Source organism: Tachyglossus aculeatus, chromosome 5 (genome assembly GCF_015852505.1).
Source record: "Tachyglossus aculeatus isolate mTacAcu1 chromosome 5, mTacAcu1.pri, whole genome shotgun sequence".
In the NCBI taxonomy this organism is placed as follows: domain Eukaryota; kingdom Metazoa; phylum Chordata; class Mammalia; order Monotremata; family Tachyglossidae; genus Tachyglossus; species Tachyglossus aculeatus.
In genome coordinates this window covers 62,196,694-62,213,767 of record NC_052070.1, presented here as the reverse complement: position 1 = coordinate 62,213,767, position 17,074 = coordinate 62,196,694, and the positions used below count along the sequence as shown (strand labels likewise).

Genomic DNA, 17,074 nt, shown 5'->3' with positions numbered 1-17,074 from the left:
GCCCTCGGGAAGAGCAGCCAGTGTGGCAATGGGGAGGGAGCCACCTCCTCTGATAATAATAGTAATGATGACAATTGTATTTGTTAAGCATTTACTATGTACCAGGCACTGTACTAAGCACTGGGGTAGTTACAAGGTTATTGACTTGCACACAGTCCCTTGTCCCACAAAAGGCTCAGTCTTCATCCCCGTTTTACAGTTGAAGTAACTGAGGCACAGATAAGTGAAGTGACTTACCCAAGTTCACACGGCAGACAAGTGGCAGAGTCAGAATCAGAACCCAGGTCCTTCTGACTCTCGGGCCTGTGCTCTATCCATCAGGCCGCACTGCTTCCCTAATGATGCCCAAGGAAACCGACCGGTGTGCTTAGCCGGGAGAGGAGGAAGGCTGAGAGATCAAGATGCTGTCTGAGCCTCGGAAAGGCAGGTCGCTGGCAAGCCCTTTCCGGGACCGCTTGGGGGTTGGGTGAGAGACTGTGAGCCCCAAATGTGGGACGGGGACTGTGTCCAATCTGATTAATTTGTGTCTACCCCAGCGCTTAGAATGGTGCTTAACACATATTAAGCACTACAAATACCATTAAAAAAAAAAGAATCAGGTTTAGGCTGCAGCGGGTCAAGAAGATGATTAGGCACGAGAAAGCATTTCTGGGTGGCTGGGCAGGGATACACTCTGGAACAGACAATCCAGAGAAAGAGTGAAGTTTGTGGTCTTGGGACTTTTAAGGAGAGAACAGATTTTACCTGTTCTGGTGGGGGGACAGAAGTAGGGGGCTGGACCTGGACCCCCAGGCAGGGAGGCGGGCTCAGACCCCGTCTTGGTAATGGGAGGCAATAGTAATGGAAGGGCCTTCAGATTTAAAAGATTCATAACGTGATAAACTTGTACTTACCCTAGCGCTTAAAACGGTGCTTGACAGAGTAAGCGCTTAAAGGATACTATTAAAGACAGAATAAGCTCCCCGGGCCACTCTGACCCATACCAAGAAGAAGCATGGCTTAGTTTCAAGAGCTTGGGCTTGAGAGTCAGAGGACATGGGTTCTAGGACATGTGTGACCTTGGGCAAGTCACTTTACTTCTACTTCTCTGTGCCTCAGTTACATCATCTGTAAAATGGGGATTAAGACTGTGAGCCCACACGGGACAACCTGATTACTTTGTATCTATCCCAGCACTTAGAACAGTGCTTGGCACATACTAAGCGCTTAAATACCATCATTATTATTATCATTATTACCAAGTCACACGCACACACCAGGCAGCCCTAGACCAGTGCTCCTGTGTGACTGTCGTCAGTTGCTGTTTTTGGCTGTGGGAAATCCCCCACCTGTGGGCGTGCACACAGGTAGGGCTCTGTGCGCCTTATCTACAATTTCTCAACCGCCCCATGCTCTGGGGAAACTTCCTCTGCCTCTGCAGATCTCCAGTTGTGACGCAGTTTCCCGGCTGCGCCAGCCAGGTGTGGGCTTGCCTGTATTGCCAGCAGTCTAGTTGGCTCCTGGATTGGTGGTTGAGGAGCCCCGCCAGCTCGACGATTGGGCCCTGATTTCCCCTCTGCTCCCATGTCCTCAGGAATCGGGGCACTGCTGGCTGCATGTGGGGGCCGGACAGGCAACCACCAGTCGCCAGATGGGAGTTGGGGCACACCTGATGTGCAGTTTTGCTTTTTGTTAGGCGCTTACTATGTGCTAAGCACTGGGGTAGATGCAAGAGAATCAGGTTGGACACAGTCCCCACCCCACACAGTTTTAATCCCCCTTTTACAAATGAGGTAACTGAGGCTCAAAGAAATGAAGTGGCTTGCTTGAAGTCCCACGGCAGACAAGTGGTGGAACAGGGATTAGAACCCAGGTCCTTCTAAATTCCAGGCCCAGGCTCTATCTGCTACGGCATGCTGCTTCTCTAGTTCCACATCTGCTAGCCCCCACACCTTGAGCTGCTGAAGACATGAGGAGGACACCGCTTCGATTACCACCTCTAGGCGGATGACTTTGAAATGGGCCTCGCTAGCCCAGATCTCTTCCTCACCCTTCTGCATCACTGTTGCATTTGGAGCTATCCCCTTTAAGCACTTGCTAGTCACCCCCGACCTGGGCCCCGCGACACTTACGTATTGCCTGTCAACCTATGAATCAAGCAAAAACTCCTCACTCTTGGCTTCAAAGCTCTTCATCCCCTCACCCCCTCCTACCTCACCTCCCTTCTCTCCTTCTACAGCTCAGCCCGCACCCTCCGCTCCTCTGCAGCTAATCTCCTCACTGTGCCCGTCCCGCCGTCGACCCCCGGCCCACGTCCTCCCCCTGGCCTGGAATACCCTCCCTCTGCACATCTGCCAAGCTAGCTCTCTTCCTCCCTTCAAAGCCCTACTGAGAGCTCACCTCCTCCAGGAGGCCTTCCCAGACTGAGCCCCCTTTTTCCTCTCCTCCTCCCCATCTCCCCCCCCGCCCTACCTCCTTCCCCTCCCCACAGCACTTGTATATATTTGTACAGATTTATTACTCTATTTATTTTACTTGTACATATTTACTATTCTATTTATTTTGTTAATGATGTGCATATAACTATAATTCTATTTGTTCTAACGATTTTGACATCTGTCTACATGTTTTGTTTTGTTGTCTGTCTCCCCCTTCTAGACTGTGAGCCCGTTGTTGGGTAGGGACCATCTCTGTATGTTGCCGACTTGGACTTCCCAAGCGCTTAGTCCAGTGCTCTGCACACAGTAAGCATTCAATAAATACGATTGAATGAATGAATATGTCCATACTTTTATTTTAATGTCTGTTTCCCCTTGTAGACTACTAGTTCCCTGGAGGGGCAGCGTGGCATAGTGGATAGAGCATGGGCCCAGGAGTCAGGTGGCCCTGGGTTCTAATTCTGACTGTGCCAGTTGTCTGCTGTGGGACCTTGGGTAAGTCACTTTAGTTCTCTGAGTCTCAGTCACTTCAACTGTAAAGTGGGTATTAAGACTGTGAGCCCCATGTAGGACATGGACGGCAACCAAATTGAGTAGCTTTTATCTACCTCAGAGCTTAGAACAGTGCCTGGAACATAGTAAGAGCTTAACAAATACCATAAAAAAAAGTGTCTACCAACTCTGTAGTCTGTCCTCTCTCAAGCACTAATCCAGTGCTCTGAACACAATAAGTGCTCAATAAATACCATGGATTGATTGATTGTTTCTCACATTTCCTTTTACCTCCGGGACAACTCCATTAGCTTGTTCTACTGGCACTTCAAGCTCAATGGGTCCTAATGTGGGCTCTTCATCTTCCCTCCCAAAATCTCTCCCTTCAGTTGATAACACTGACATCCTCCCCATCTCGCAAGCCTGTATCTTGGCATTCTTATCCTTAATTCCTTCCTCACTTTCAACTTTAATATCCAGCCCACTGTTAAATTCTCTTGGATTTTCCACCAAAACGTTTCTCAGATCTTCCCAATCTGCTCCATCCAAGCAGCCACTATCCTGATTCCAGCCCTTGTCCTATCCTTGCTAAATTATTGCATCCATCTACTCACTGGTCTCCCTGCCTCCAGTTTCCCTCCTCTCTCCAATCCATACTTTGCTCTGCTGCTCTGGGGTCATTTCTCTAAAATATTCTGCCCCCTCTCTTGCCACTCCTCAAAAAATCTCAGATTGCTGCTCATTCCTCTCCTCCTCAGGAAAAAAACTTCTGATCATTGCCTTTAAAGCATTGAATGAGCTTTCTCTTTCCCAGCTAACCACTCTCTTCTCCCACTACCTTCCAGCTCACACTCGTTTCTCAAGGTTACTTACTCACCTCACCTCATTCTCATCTCTCCCATTTCATCCTTCCTCCTGGTCTGGAAGTCCCTTGCCTTTCATAGCTACTAAAACTGCTCTCCCCATCTTCAAAGTCTTTCCGAGAGAAGCAGCGTGGCTCAGTGGAAAGAGCAAGGGCTTGGGAGTCAGAGGTCATGGGTTCTAATCCCGACTCCGCCACCTGTCAGCTGTGTGACTTCAGGCAAGTCACTTTCATTCACTTATTCATTCAACTGTATTTATTGAATGCTTACTGTGTGCACAGCACAGTACTAAGCGCTTGGGAAGTGCAAGTTGGCAACATATAGAGACAGTCCCTACCCAACTCACTTCTCTGGGCCTCAGTTACCTCATCTGTAAAATGGGGATTAAGACTTTGAGCCCCACGTGGGATAACCTGATTACCTTGTATCCCCCCAGCACTTGGAACAGTGCTTCGCACATAGTAAGCGCTTAACAAATGCCATCATCATCATATCCCTTTCTAGGAGGCCTTGCTGGATTAATATTTCATCTCCCTAGGCTCTGTCCTCAGCATGTCTGGGATCTGCTTAGAGTAGTTTTGTACACACTGATTTACAGATCCTACTATTTAAGCACTTCCTCATCTACACATCCATTTTTTTTCTTCTGTGAATTACTTTGTGCATCTCCCCCTAATCTGTAAATTCCCAGAAGATACGGATGATGGTTTGGAATTTCTTGTATTCTCCGAAGTGCTAAGTACAGCGCTCTGTAAAGAGTAGGTGCTCAATAAATACTACCAACTGCTGTCTCTCCTGGAGCTTGAAGGAAAGGGCAGACGTGCTTGACCTCGACCTGCCTCGTGGCTCAATGGAAAAAGCACGGGTTTTGGAGTCAGAGTTTCATTGGTTCAAATCCCGGCTCCACCAATTGTCAGCTGTGTGACTTTGGGCAAGTCACTTAACTTCTCTGGGCCTCAGTTACCTCATCTGTAAAATGGGGATTAAGATTGTGAGCCCCCCATGGGACAACCTGAACACCTTGTAACCTCCCCAGCGCTTAGAACAGTGCTTTGCAAATAGTAAGCGCTTAATAAATCCCATTATTATTATTATTATGGGAGAGAAGGGTGCCGGACAGGACAGCAGGGCGATTTGCCAGCATATTTCTAAAGGGTCAGTGGGCAAAGCCTCTGGACTGGGAGTCAGGATGCCGGAGTTCAGGTCTCTGGGGTTTCAGCCTCCAAACATGGGGTGCTGCTGCCTTGCTGGGCATGTGACCCCCACTATTAGAGAGGGAGACTCCCCCTGCTCTGCCTTCGGTTTCTCTCTGCCCTCACTGGGGCTGGGGCCATTTCTTGGGGGATGCCTTTGGGAAAGCTCTCTGGGAAGCAGCAGCGAGGGAGGTAGGGTTCGGGGGCACCGAGATTCCATCATTCCCCTTCTTCCCTTTCTGGGTTTGTGGCCACTGGCGGCTACCTGATCCTGGATTCCTGGGGTGAGTCCGACGGGAACTGAGTTGGTTCTGCCTACAGCTGGTGGGCCACCGTGGTGAGGCAGCTGTTTGGGAGAAAGTCCACAGTGGAATGGGTGCTATCCAAGCTTTCTCTCATGGCATGTGAAAGCTTAAGCTAAGATACTGGCCACTTCCGGGCCCTCCGCTGGCCTGCCCAGACAATGACTTACTTATGCTCTTTATTGGCAAGAGAAAAAGTTGATGGAGAGCTTCTTTTAGAGATATTTTGTAGACTTGCCAGATAGGAAAGTGATTTCCCTGTTCTAAAACATGCAGGCTCACAGGCACTCCCTCACAGCGAGCAAACTGCCCTAAGACTAGTCACCAAAGGGAGAGAGGATGGCAGCGCCCCACCTCCAGCAGCTAGTGGGGCTGAGCGAGGCCTCAGAGGGAGGAGGACCCCAGAAACAGGCCATGAGCAGGAGAGGCAGCCCCAGCCCCTGTAACACAGACATCAGAGCAGGCCCCTGGGAGGGGGAGAGGCCAGGAGGTTCAAACGCGGGCCATGGTCAAGCCAGGTGGCTAGGGAGGGGCGAGGTCCAGAGGCTCCAGGGTCGATTCCTCGGCTCCCTCCGCCCCCAACCCTAAGGATCGGACTCCAACAGGTGTGCTGGGCCCCGCTCAAGTTCCAAAACACTGACTCATTTTTTTCCGACAGTCAGCCTCTAGCCGCCCACAACAACATCCTCGGCAATGCTGAGCCGGGAGGACGTGTGAGGCCCCTGCTGGATGAGGGTGGGCGCAGTGGACTGTCTCTGTATGTTGCCAACTTGTACTTCCCAAGCGCTTAGTACAGTGCTCTGCACACAGTAAGCGCTCAATAAATATGATTGAATGAATGAATGAATGAACTCAGGAGGCTCCCACCTGCTCTCCTCAGCGCCGGGTCGGGGGGCCCATGGGCCTGGCGTGACCCCTGGATATGGGGGCCCGGTTGGGCTGGTTCTGATCTCTGACCTCGGGCAACCAGGCCCAAGTTTGTTTCCAAGCAGCATGGGGTTTTCAGCTCTCGAGCAAGAAAGATAATGAGCTGCGCGGCTTCCCCAGCTGACAGTTTGGAAACTCCAGGCCTGCTGAACTGCTGGTGGGGTGGCCCTGCCTGGCCCTGCCGGTGGCAATCGATGCTCGGGGAGGCCCCGAGCCTGCCTGCATTCACCTCGGCTCCTCTGGGACCAGTGTGCCCAAAGGCTGTCCCAACCAGTGGCGATCCTCGCTGGTGCTTCGGCCAAGGTGAGCAGGACCAGCCCAAAGCCCTGGGTTGGCCACCCAGCTGAGAAGACCAGGAGAGGCGTCAGGATGCTGGCCAGGGCTGGGTCAGGGATTCTAACTAAGAGGCAAAAGGCATCAGAAAAGATATCCCTGGAAAAAACAACTAATACAAAATGGGCAGGGCGATCGGTTGTCACAAACAAGGCCTAACCCCTCCGGTTCCTGCCCTCTTGGCAACAGGGCCGCCTTCTACTGAGACTGGGGCTAGGAGCCTCTTGGACTCCCTCTCACCACCCAAGCTCACCCCGCTCCTCCAGTAGTTCACCCCAACTTGGACCAGCAAGGGGGAGAGAGAGCTTCACTTAAAACAGTGCTTGGCACATTGTAAGCACTTAACAAATACTATAATCATTATTATTATTAAACCTCAGGGAGCTTCTCTGCTTCCACCGCTTTTGTTTACCACCTCTCCACGGATGATTCTGTCACCGGTACTTACCACCCTCCTTCCAATTTTTTGAACCATTTTGATCCCTTTTTCATATTCCTTCACTTTCCCTGTCCCTACACTGATCATCGGGGACTTCAACATCTATGTGAATGCTCGCAATGACCTTTCTGCTGCCCGCTTTCTCTCACTCCTCAGTTCCATCCACAGACCTCTTGCTCCATCCCACCTCAACCACTCACAGACTTGGCCATATACTAAATCTTACCTTTACTCACCATACAATGTCCAACCTCACCAACTGAAATTCTACTGTCTGGCCACAACCTCCTGACTTGCATTCTCCCCAACACACCCATGTCTCAAATAATAATAATGATGGCATTTGTTAAGCGCTTACTATGTGCCAAGCACTGTTCTAAGCACTGGGGGGATACAAGGTAATCCGGTTGTCCCACGTGAGGCTCAGTCTTAAACCCCAATTTCCAGATGAGGGAACTGAGGCACAGAGAAGTTAAGTGACTTGCCCAAAGTCACACAGCTGACAGTTGGCAGTCGGAATTAGAACCCATAACCTCTGACTCCCAAGCCCGTGCTCTATCCTCTGAGTCACACTGCTTCTCTTATCTGCCTTATCTCATCTCTTATCTGCTATCTTCTCATCTCAAATCTGCCCTATTCCCCCAGAGAACTCCCATCTCTGGACCCCCTCCAATTTTCTAGCATCACCATGCCCCTTTTACTCTCCATACCCATCTAACCTTCTCTTATCACACAAATCCATGCCCTCTACATTGTAAGCTCGTTTTGGGCAGGGAATGTGTCTGTTTGTTGTTATAGTGTACTCCCAAGTGCTTAGTACAGTGCTCTGCACAGAGTAAGCACTCAAAAAATATAACTGAATGAATGAATGTACTCAACTCCACTCTCCACGAACCTCAAAACACCAACTGGCAATCTTGGATCACCTCTACAGTATACTCTACTCTACTCCCCCTCTCTTGTAATTAATCTGTGGAGAGCTGCTGGTGGAAATCCATTCACTCAATCATATTTACTGAGTGCTTATTGTGTGCAGAGCACTGTACTAAGCACTAGACACCAGGCTGACCTCGTTCATTTAAAATTTATCATCATCTACTTTAACTTTTGCCCTCTCCTCTGCCTGGCAACAATACCTCTCTATCCTTACCTCTCTATCCTGATTCCCACTCCCATGGCCCACATCAGTTTTTTCAGACTTGTAACTCCCTCTTCAAACCCCCGTCCCCTCCATCCCTGCCACCTCTTGCTCCTAATGACCTGGCCACCTACTTTGTCGAAAATATTGAAACAATTACATATGAACTCGGTAAAACCTTCCCGGCTCTTCTCCAGTCCCTTCCTCCGCCTGCTCCCTCTTGGACTCACCCATCTTTCCCAGCAATATCTCAAGAAGAAATATCTGCCAACTTTCCAAATCTATCTCCTCCACCGGCACCTAACCCCATTTCTTCACAGTTTATCAAAACAAGTGTCCCTTCCCTTCTTCCCTCCCTGACAGTCATCTTCAGCCATTCATTTTGTAATGGCTTCTTCCCCATTGCTTTCAAATATGCCCATGTGACTCCTACCCTAAAAAAAAAAAATCCTCCCTTGAGCCTATAGCACTCTTCAGTTACTACCTTGTCTCTCTTCTACCACTCCTCCCCAAACTCCTTCAGTGAGTTTTCTAAACCCGCTGCTTCCACTTACTCTAATCGATCCCTTGCTGGCTTCTGCCCCTTCATTACATAGAAAAACTGCCCTCTCTAAGGCCACCAATGACTTCCTCCTTGCCAAATCAAATGGCCTCTACTCCATCCTAATCCTCCTCGACCTTTCTGCTGCCTTCAACCTGCACAAAAAAATCTGTCAAGAAATCCTGTCGGCTCTGCTTTCACAATCTCTAGAATCCACCCTTTCCACCCAAACAGACTGCTACCACACTGATCTAAGCACTGATTTCCTACCTTGATCAGCCTCCTTGCTGACCTCCCTGCCTCTCTCCTCTCCAGTCCATACTTCACTTTGCTGCCTGGATTATTTTTCTGAAAAAAAAAAACGAGTTATTGTCTCCCCATTCCTCAAAATTCTCTAGTCATTGCCCATCCACTTCCACATCAAATAGAAACTCTTTAAGATCAGCTTTAAGGCAATTAGCTCTCTCCCTCCTTCCATACTTCACTGATCTACAACCGAGCCCACACACTCTACTTCTCTAATGCCAATCTACTCACTGTACCTTACCAATGACCCCTTGTCCACATCCCTTAATAATAATAATTATAGTACTTGTTAATCACTTACTCTGTGCCAGGCACTGTTCTAAGTGCTGGGGTAGATACAAGATCAACAGGTTGGACACAGTCCCTGTCCCACATAAGGTTCACAGCCTTAATCCTCATTTTAAAGATGAGGGAACTGAGGCACAGAGAAGTTAAGTGACTTGCCCGAGGTCATACAGCAGACAACTGGTGGAGCCAGGATTAGAACCCAGGTCCTTCTGACTCCCAGGCCCATGCTCTAACCACAAGGCCACACTACTTGCCCTCTCCTCCTCCTGACAACAGTACTTCTCCTTCCCAATTGAATCCCAAACCCACTGCCCTCACCAACTGCTCCAGACATTAAACTCCCTACTCAAACCTTCTGTTCCCCACTTGCCAGTTCTTTCCCCTAATGACCTAGCCACAAACTTTATTGACAAAATTAAAACTGCCAGGTATGATCTCCCTATAATCTACCCTGATCCTCTCCAGTTCCCTTTCCTCTTCCACCCTCACAATACTCTCAGCAGTATCTCAAGAGATCTCTTGCCTCCTCCCCAAATTTACCCCCTCCACCTGTGCCTCAGACTTCATTTCCTTATAACGAATTAAAACCCTTGCCCACTCCCTTCTTCCCTCCCTGACCACCATTTGAAACCGTTTACTTTCCAAAAGCTTCTTCCCCACTGCTTTCAAAAATGCTCATACATCCCCTTTTCCTTTTACCCCAAAGCTCCCTCCATTAACATCCCATCACCCTCCTACCATTCCTCTCCAAACTCCTCAAGAAAGCTGTCTACTCCCGCCGACTCCATTTCCTCTTTTTTTTCTCTTTTTTTTAATGGTACTTGTTCAGTATGTAACAAACTCTGTTCTAACTGCTGAGAGAGATAAAAGGATATCAGTTTGGATTCAGTTCCTGTTCCACATGGGTCTCACAGCCTGGGTAGGAGGGACTAGGATCTAAGTCCTATTTTACAGATGAGGAAACTGAGGCACAGAGCTGTTAAAGGACTTGCCCACACTCACATAGCAAAAGGCGGAACGGGGATTGGAACCCAGATCTCTGACTCCCAGGACTGTGCTCTTTCCATTAGGCCACATTGCTTCTCTCCTCCAATTCTCTCCTTGATCTCCTTCAAACTGGTTTCCGCCCTCTTCATTCCACAGAAACAGCCCTCATTACAATCACCAAATGATGTTCTTCTTGCCAAATCCTACAGCCTCTACTCCATCCAAATCCTCCTGTCTCAGCTGCCTTTGTCACTGTAGAACACAGCCCTCTCTCTTTGAAGCATATTCAATCTTGGCTTTACTGACACTGTTCTCTCCTATTTCTCTGATCGTTACTTCTCAATCTCTTCTGCAGGCTCCTCCTCTGCCTCTGTCAGGCTCAGTTCTGAGTCCTCTTCCTTAGTTCATCTCTATCATTTTTATTGATAACTGACTATATGCAGAACACTATACTGACACATTCCCTGCCCACAATGAGCACTTCCTTGAAGAATTCAATCACTCCCACAGTTTCAACTAACATCTTTAGGCAAATGATTTTTTCTGCCAACCCTGCTGCATTGTATTCTCCCAAGCACTTTAAAGTAAAGTGTTCTGCACATAGTAAGCCCTCACAGGCTTTGGAGTCAGAAGTCATGAGTTCAAATCCTGGCTCCGCCACTTGTCAGCTGTGTGACTTTGGACAAGTCACTTAACTTCTCTGGGTCTCAGATCCCTCATCTGTCAAATGGGGACGAAGACTGTGAGCCTCCCATGGGACAACCTGATCAACTTGTAACCTCCCCAGTGCTTAGAACAGTGCATTGCACATAGTAAGCGCTTAATAAATGCTATTAAAATAAATAAATAAATAAATACCATCAATTGATTGATGATTCCCAAATCTCTCTCTCTCCAGTCTCATATTTCCTCTAGCCTTCAGGACATCTTTACTTGGATGTACCGCCGACACCTCAAACTAAACATGATCAAAAGAGAACTTATCTTCCCAGTCAAACCCTATCCTCCCCGACTTTCCCATTCCTGTAACAAGACCACAATCCTCCCAATCTCACAAGCCCATAACCATAGCATTATCCTTGACTCCTTTCTCCCATATAACCCACATATCGTGGCTCAATGGAGAGAGCCCGGGCTTGGGAGTCAGAGGTCATGGGTTCAAATCCTGGCTCTGCCAATTGTCAGCTGTGTGACCTTGGGAAAGTCACTTAACTTCTCTGGGCCTCAGTTACCTCATCTGTAAAATGGAGATGAAGACTGTGAGCCCCCTGTGGGACAACCTGATCACCTCGTATCCTCCCCAGCGCTTAGAACAGTGCTTTGCACATAGTAAGCGCTTAACAAATGCCATCATCATTATTATTATTATTATAATCCATCCTGTCACCAAATCCTGTCAGTACACTTTCACAACAGTGCTAAAATCTGTCCTACCCTCTCCATCGGAACTGCTTCTATGCTGATTCAAGCACGTATTTTATCCCACCTTGACTGCTGCATCAGCCTCCTTGCTGACCTCCCTGCCTCCTTTTTCTCCCCACTCCAGTCCATATTTTACTTTGCTGCCCAGGTCATTTTTCTAAAAAAAATATCCACTCTACATCTCCCCATGCTTCAAGAACCTCCAGTGGTTGCCCATCCACCACTGCATCCAACCAACTCCTAATCATAGGTTTTAAAACCATCAACTGGCTCTCCCCTTCCTAACTTACCCGACTGATTTCCTAATAAAACCAGGCCTCACTCTTACTCCTCTAGCACCGGTTTGCTCACTTTGCCCCAATCTCATCTATATCACCGCCGACCCCTTTTCCACATCCTCCTTCTGCCCTGGAACTCCCTCCCCTTCCTTATACACCAGACCACCACTCTCCCCACCTCCAAAGCCTTTTTACGGCAAAATCTCCTCCAAGAGTCCTTTCCCAATTAAGCTCTCTTTCCCGACTTCCTCTCCCTTCTGCATCATCTGCTCTCTTCCTCTCTTCAAAGCCCTACTGAGAGCTCACCTCCTCCAGGAGGCCTTCCCAGACTGAGCCCCCTCCTTCCTCTCCCTCTCCCACTCCCCCTGCCCTACCTCCTTCCCCTCCCCACAGCACCTGTATATATGTTTGTACAGATTTATTACTCTATTTTATTTGTACATATTTACTACTCTATTTTGTTAATATGCTTTGCTTTGTTGTCTGTCTCCCCCTTCCAGACTGTGAGCCCGCTGTTGGGTAGGGATTGTGTCTATATGTTGCCAACTTGTACTTCCCAAGCACTTAGTACAGTGCTCGGCACACAGTAAGCGCTCAACAAATATGACAATGAATGAATGAATCTATATATTTGGATATGTACCCTTGGGGAACTTGATATTCACCCCATTCCCAGCCCCACAGCACTTATGTACATATCCACAACTAATTTTTATTAAAATATCTGTCTCCCCCTCTGGACTACAAGCTTGACGTGGGCAAGGAATCTGTCTACCAACTCAGTTTATTATACTCTCCCAAGCTTTTAGTACAGTGCTCTGCACACACTAAGCACTCAATGAGTACCACTGATTGATTGACTGATCCTCCTCCAGGCCCGGGACTCTTGTCCCCTGTATACACGACAGAGCATTAGTCTCCCCACATTCGAAGCTATCCTAAAAATCATATATTTTCCAAGAATCCTTCCTAATAATCTCATCTCTTCCAAGAACCCTTTCCTAAACATCACTTCCAAGAATCCTTCCTAAAAATCACATCTCTTCCAAGAATCCTTCCTAAAAATCACATCTCTTCCAAGAATCCTTCCTAAAAATTGTCTCTCTTCCAAGAATCCTTCATAAAAATCACGTGTCTTCCAAGAATCCTTCCCTAAACCCTCATTTTTCCTACTCAATCTCCCTTCTGCATTGCCTATGCATTTAGATCTGTACCCTTGAAGCATTTGTGGCTCAGTGGAAAGAGCCTGGGCTTTGGAGTCAGAGGTCATGGGTTTAAACCCATGCTCTGCCAATTGTCAGCTGTGTGACTTTGGGCAAGTCACTTAACTTCTCTGTGCCTCAGTTCCCTTATCTGTAAAATGGGGATTAAGATTGTGAGCGCCCCGTGGGACAACCTGATCACCTTGTATCCTCCCCAGTGCTTAGAACAGTGCTTTGCACATGGTAAGCGCTTAATAAATGCCATTATTATTGATATTCACCCCACCCAAAGGCCCACAGCATTTATGTGCATGTCTTTATACCCTGCCATTTCCCCTAGATGCTTGCCTCCCCCTCTAGACTAAAAACTCCCAGTGGGCAGGGATGTCTGTCAACTCTGTTGTGTTGTACTCTCCCAAGTGTTTAGTACAGTGCTCCGCACACGGTAAGCATTCAATAAATACCACTGATATATTGACTGATTGATCACAAGCTCACCCTACTACTCTACCTTTTTCACAACCTGCTTCCACCCTCTTGTTCCTGCTGTTCCCCAAGCCCGGAGCTCTCTTCCCCACCAAGCCCCAGCTCTCCTCATCTTTGCAGACCTCCTAATATCCCACCTCCTCCAAGAAGCTCTTCCTGATTCATCCCCCAAATCCATGGCAAATTAACTCAGCAGCCACCCTTAGCACTTACATAGTTTCTTCCCCTTCTCAACACTCAGGAACATATGTGGATTTAATTATTTATTCAGTTGCTTCATCATGACGTATGTTAGATCCGAGTTCTTCCCCCGGCTCGTTTTGTAAATAACGCCTGTTTCCCCGTTAGACCGTCAGCTCCTTGAAGGCAGGGGATGTACAGCTTGCGTCTGCTGAACTCTCCCAAGTGCTTGGGACAGTTCCTGGAGCCCAGGGGCCTTCAATCAGAGTCAATCAACTGTTGACATTTGCTTAGCGCTTACTGGAAGCAGAGCACTGTACTGGAGTTGGTAGACATGATCCCTGCTTTCAAGGAGCTTGCCGCCAACCTTTTCTTCTCCTCTGGGAGAGGCCGCATACAGCCCCCAGGGTGCCCTCTTACCTCTAGGTACCCAGGACACTTGGTGGGTGAGGAGGCTGCTGCCGGGCTTCCAAAGAGCAGCTCCTGAGGCACATGAGAAAGTGAGCAGAACAAATTGTATCTTGTATCTACCCCACTGCTTAGTGCAGTGCCTGGCATATAGAAAGCGCTTAACAAATACCACAATTATTATTATTATTGTTATTAATAAACTGCCCACTCTGACTCCAATGGAGCGCATACAGGCATGGTGTCGGTGTTGTTCTGGGGCAGGGCCAGAAGTGTGCACAACGCTGGGTGCTGGCAGCATCCCCTTCTCCCCCTAACATTTAATAAACACGCCCCAAATCATTCCAGAGTTGTTGTGTGTGTTTTTTTTGAATACAAGAGAAAACCTGTCTAGAGAGAGGGGCAGGGGGTCATTTGGGGGTGGCAGCCTGCCTGTTTTGTTGCTTACTGGGTCTGGGTGGAGGGGAAGTAGAAAGCCAAGCAAGAAGGGCACAGCTCTCCCACAGCCAAATCCCTCTTCCCTCCCACTCCAGGCCCACCAGGACGCCGAACCAGGAATCTCAGGAAGCCCAGCGACGCCTCTATAACCTCCCCCGTCGGACATATGATCCAGAACAGCGTTTCCAGGCACAAAATTAATGCTTTTCAATGGTGGGAGGGGGGCAAAATCGCTCCCTAGATGACCGGTCCTCTGCCCAGGAGGGCATAGAGTTGGGTCAGCTCTGCCTGGCCCCTCGTTCCCTCCTTCCAGTGAGGCCAACTACCTTGGGGTCTCTGGAGGGGCAGCCGTCAGTCTGAACACATAACGCACGCACACGGAACACGGCTAGCAGCAAGGTGGTGTCGGTCTCCCGCTTCCAGGGAGTCGGGGTCGGGTGACAAGGTGCTGTGAGCCCTTCGGCAGGGGTGGTGGCAGGGGGCGGGGGGAGGGGTGGTGTCATCGTCCTCGGGGGTGGGGTCAGAACTCCTCGTGGACGTTGCGGGCGTAGTCCATGAGTTTGCTCCCCGTGAAGTACTCGCTGTACTTCAGGATCTCCTCCAGCTCCAGGTGGCGATTCTGGTTCTCGTCTGCCACGGCAATCATCTGCTTGGCCTCGCTGAGCGCGTTGTACTCGTTCATGGGGTCCATGTACTCCTGAGGTGGACAGGCGGCAGTCACCCTGGGGCAGAGCCGTGCCGCTCCCCGGCCCCCAGCCCCCCACACCTCCGTCCCCTCCTTCCAGGCCCCCAAGGGATGGGGCCCTGCCGCCGCCACCTGGGGAAGCACCAGTTCTGACCCCCGGCTGGGCTGAGAACCAGGGGCCCCGTGATCTGCCCAGTGGCCGATGGCCGCGGAAGGGTCCTGGTGGCCATTATACTGCCAAGCACTGGGTGGCGGGGGTCAGGACTGCCACAAGGCCAAGGGGAGGGAATGGTTCAGCCCTGTTTGGGTAAGTGCCCACCCTGAAAAGGTCACCCCTGTGTCTTCCAGGGGCTCAGCTCAAACACTGGGGGAGGCTCTCCACTGGCCAGTGGCCTGGAGCCCAAAGGGACCCCAGAATCCTGAGTATTCCCTGCTCTGGGGCCCTGGTCATGTCCTCCAGAAGCAAGGCCAGAGTCACAAATTCCTCCTAGAAAGCCGCCAGCCACTCGCAACCTCCAACCCCCCTACCCGCCCCCCCACCCTCCCAACACCCGCGCACGCGCATGCCTGTGTGCACCGCTTTCTCCCCTGCTCTCAGGCCCGGGGGAACAAGCGTGGTGTCATTCCCGTAAACTTCTCAGAACCGCACACTCGCAGTGGCTAGTTCACATCCTGTGCTTTAATCGTTACCTGTAAAAGCCACAAGGTGCTACGCATCCATCCCAGTCCCCAGGCGCGGGCAGCGTCAGCCGCTCCCGCTGCCCGCCCAACCACCCCAGAGGGCCCCCAAGGGGATGGACCGTCGGCCCAATTTGCCTGCAACCTGTGGGCTTCAAGCCACAACATTTCCCCTCTCCTTCAGCTTTTAGGGATCACCCCCGAAGGGGACAGCAGGCTGCGACAGGGAGGCTTGCGGGGAACCACGGCTAGAAACAAGGTAGAGCTGGGTCTGGGACATTTTTCCAGCTAACTCATCAGGGGGTTAGAGATCTGCACTCAGTAAATGAACAAAGACAGAGCCAGGAGAAACCCTTGGGAAAAAACTGTGGCTTTACGGCTTCAATGTTCCTCCTGGCTGGACAGAGAAAAGGCCAGGTGAGGAGGGGAGGAGGTCAGTCTCCCCCTCTAGACGGTAAGCTCGTTGTGAGCAGGGAATGTGTGTGTTCATTGTTATACTGTACTCTCCCAAGCACTTAGTACAGTACTCTGCACACAGTAAGTGCTCAATAAATACAACTTATTGACAGAGGGCAAGACTGGCCCGCTGCCCAGGATGCAGGCTGTCTGGCCACCTGGGTACCCCCAGCTGGGATCACTGGTTGCTCCGTCCAAGTGGCAAGGGGGAGTGGCTGGCTGAGCTGCCACAGGCTCCGCTGCCTCCTGCCAACTGCCTGCCTCCTGACCTCCGAACCCACAGGATCCCCATTTGGGGGCTCCATCCTCGTCCTTGGAAGCTTTTCCCTTAGTCCACCATTCAAGGGGGCATCGCACAGCCCAAGGGAAGCCAGTTGGCAAATAATATGTTCTTTAGGACTGGACCACTCTCCCCTCCTCCCCCGATTGCATGGCTGGGCTGGCCCCTGGAACCCCCAAATTCAGCGTTCTTTGCCCAGAGGCCACAGGCCTATTTGCACTGAGATTGGAGCAGGTTGGCCTGTCACTCTCAACCCTCCGACCTCCACATTACTAACACCTCCTCCGCTCATATGAGCCAAACCACCTCTCTCTCTGTCTCTGTCTCTCTCTCTC

At 50.0% G+C, this 17,074-nt stretch overlaps 1 protein-coding gene across 1 annotated transcript in view; it reads right to left on the bottom strand.

The window, feature by feature from the left end:
- Positions 1–13,864: 13,864 nt before the first annotated feature.
- SDF4 (stromal cell derived factor 4) overlaps positions 13,865–17,074 on the bottom strand; it is a 66,624-nt gene continuing 63,414 nt past the window's right edge. The window contains exon 7 of the mRNA XM_038746953.1: positions 13,865–15,337. Coding sequence (XP_038602881.1) covers positions 15,161–15,337 — 177 coding nt within the window. The 3' untranslated portion in view covers positions 13,865–15,160. The remainder of the gene's footprint in view (positions 15,338–17,074) is intronic.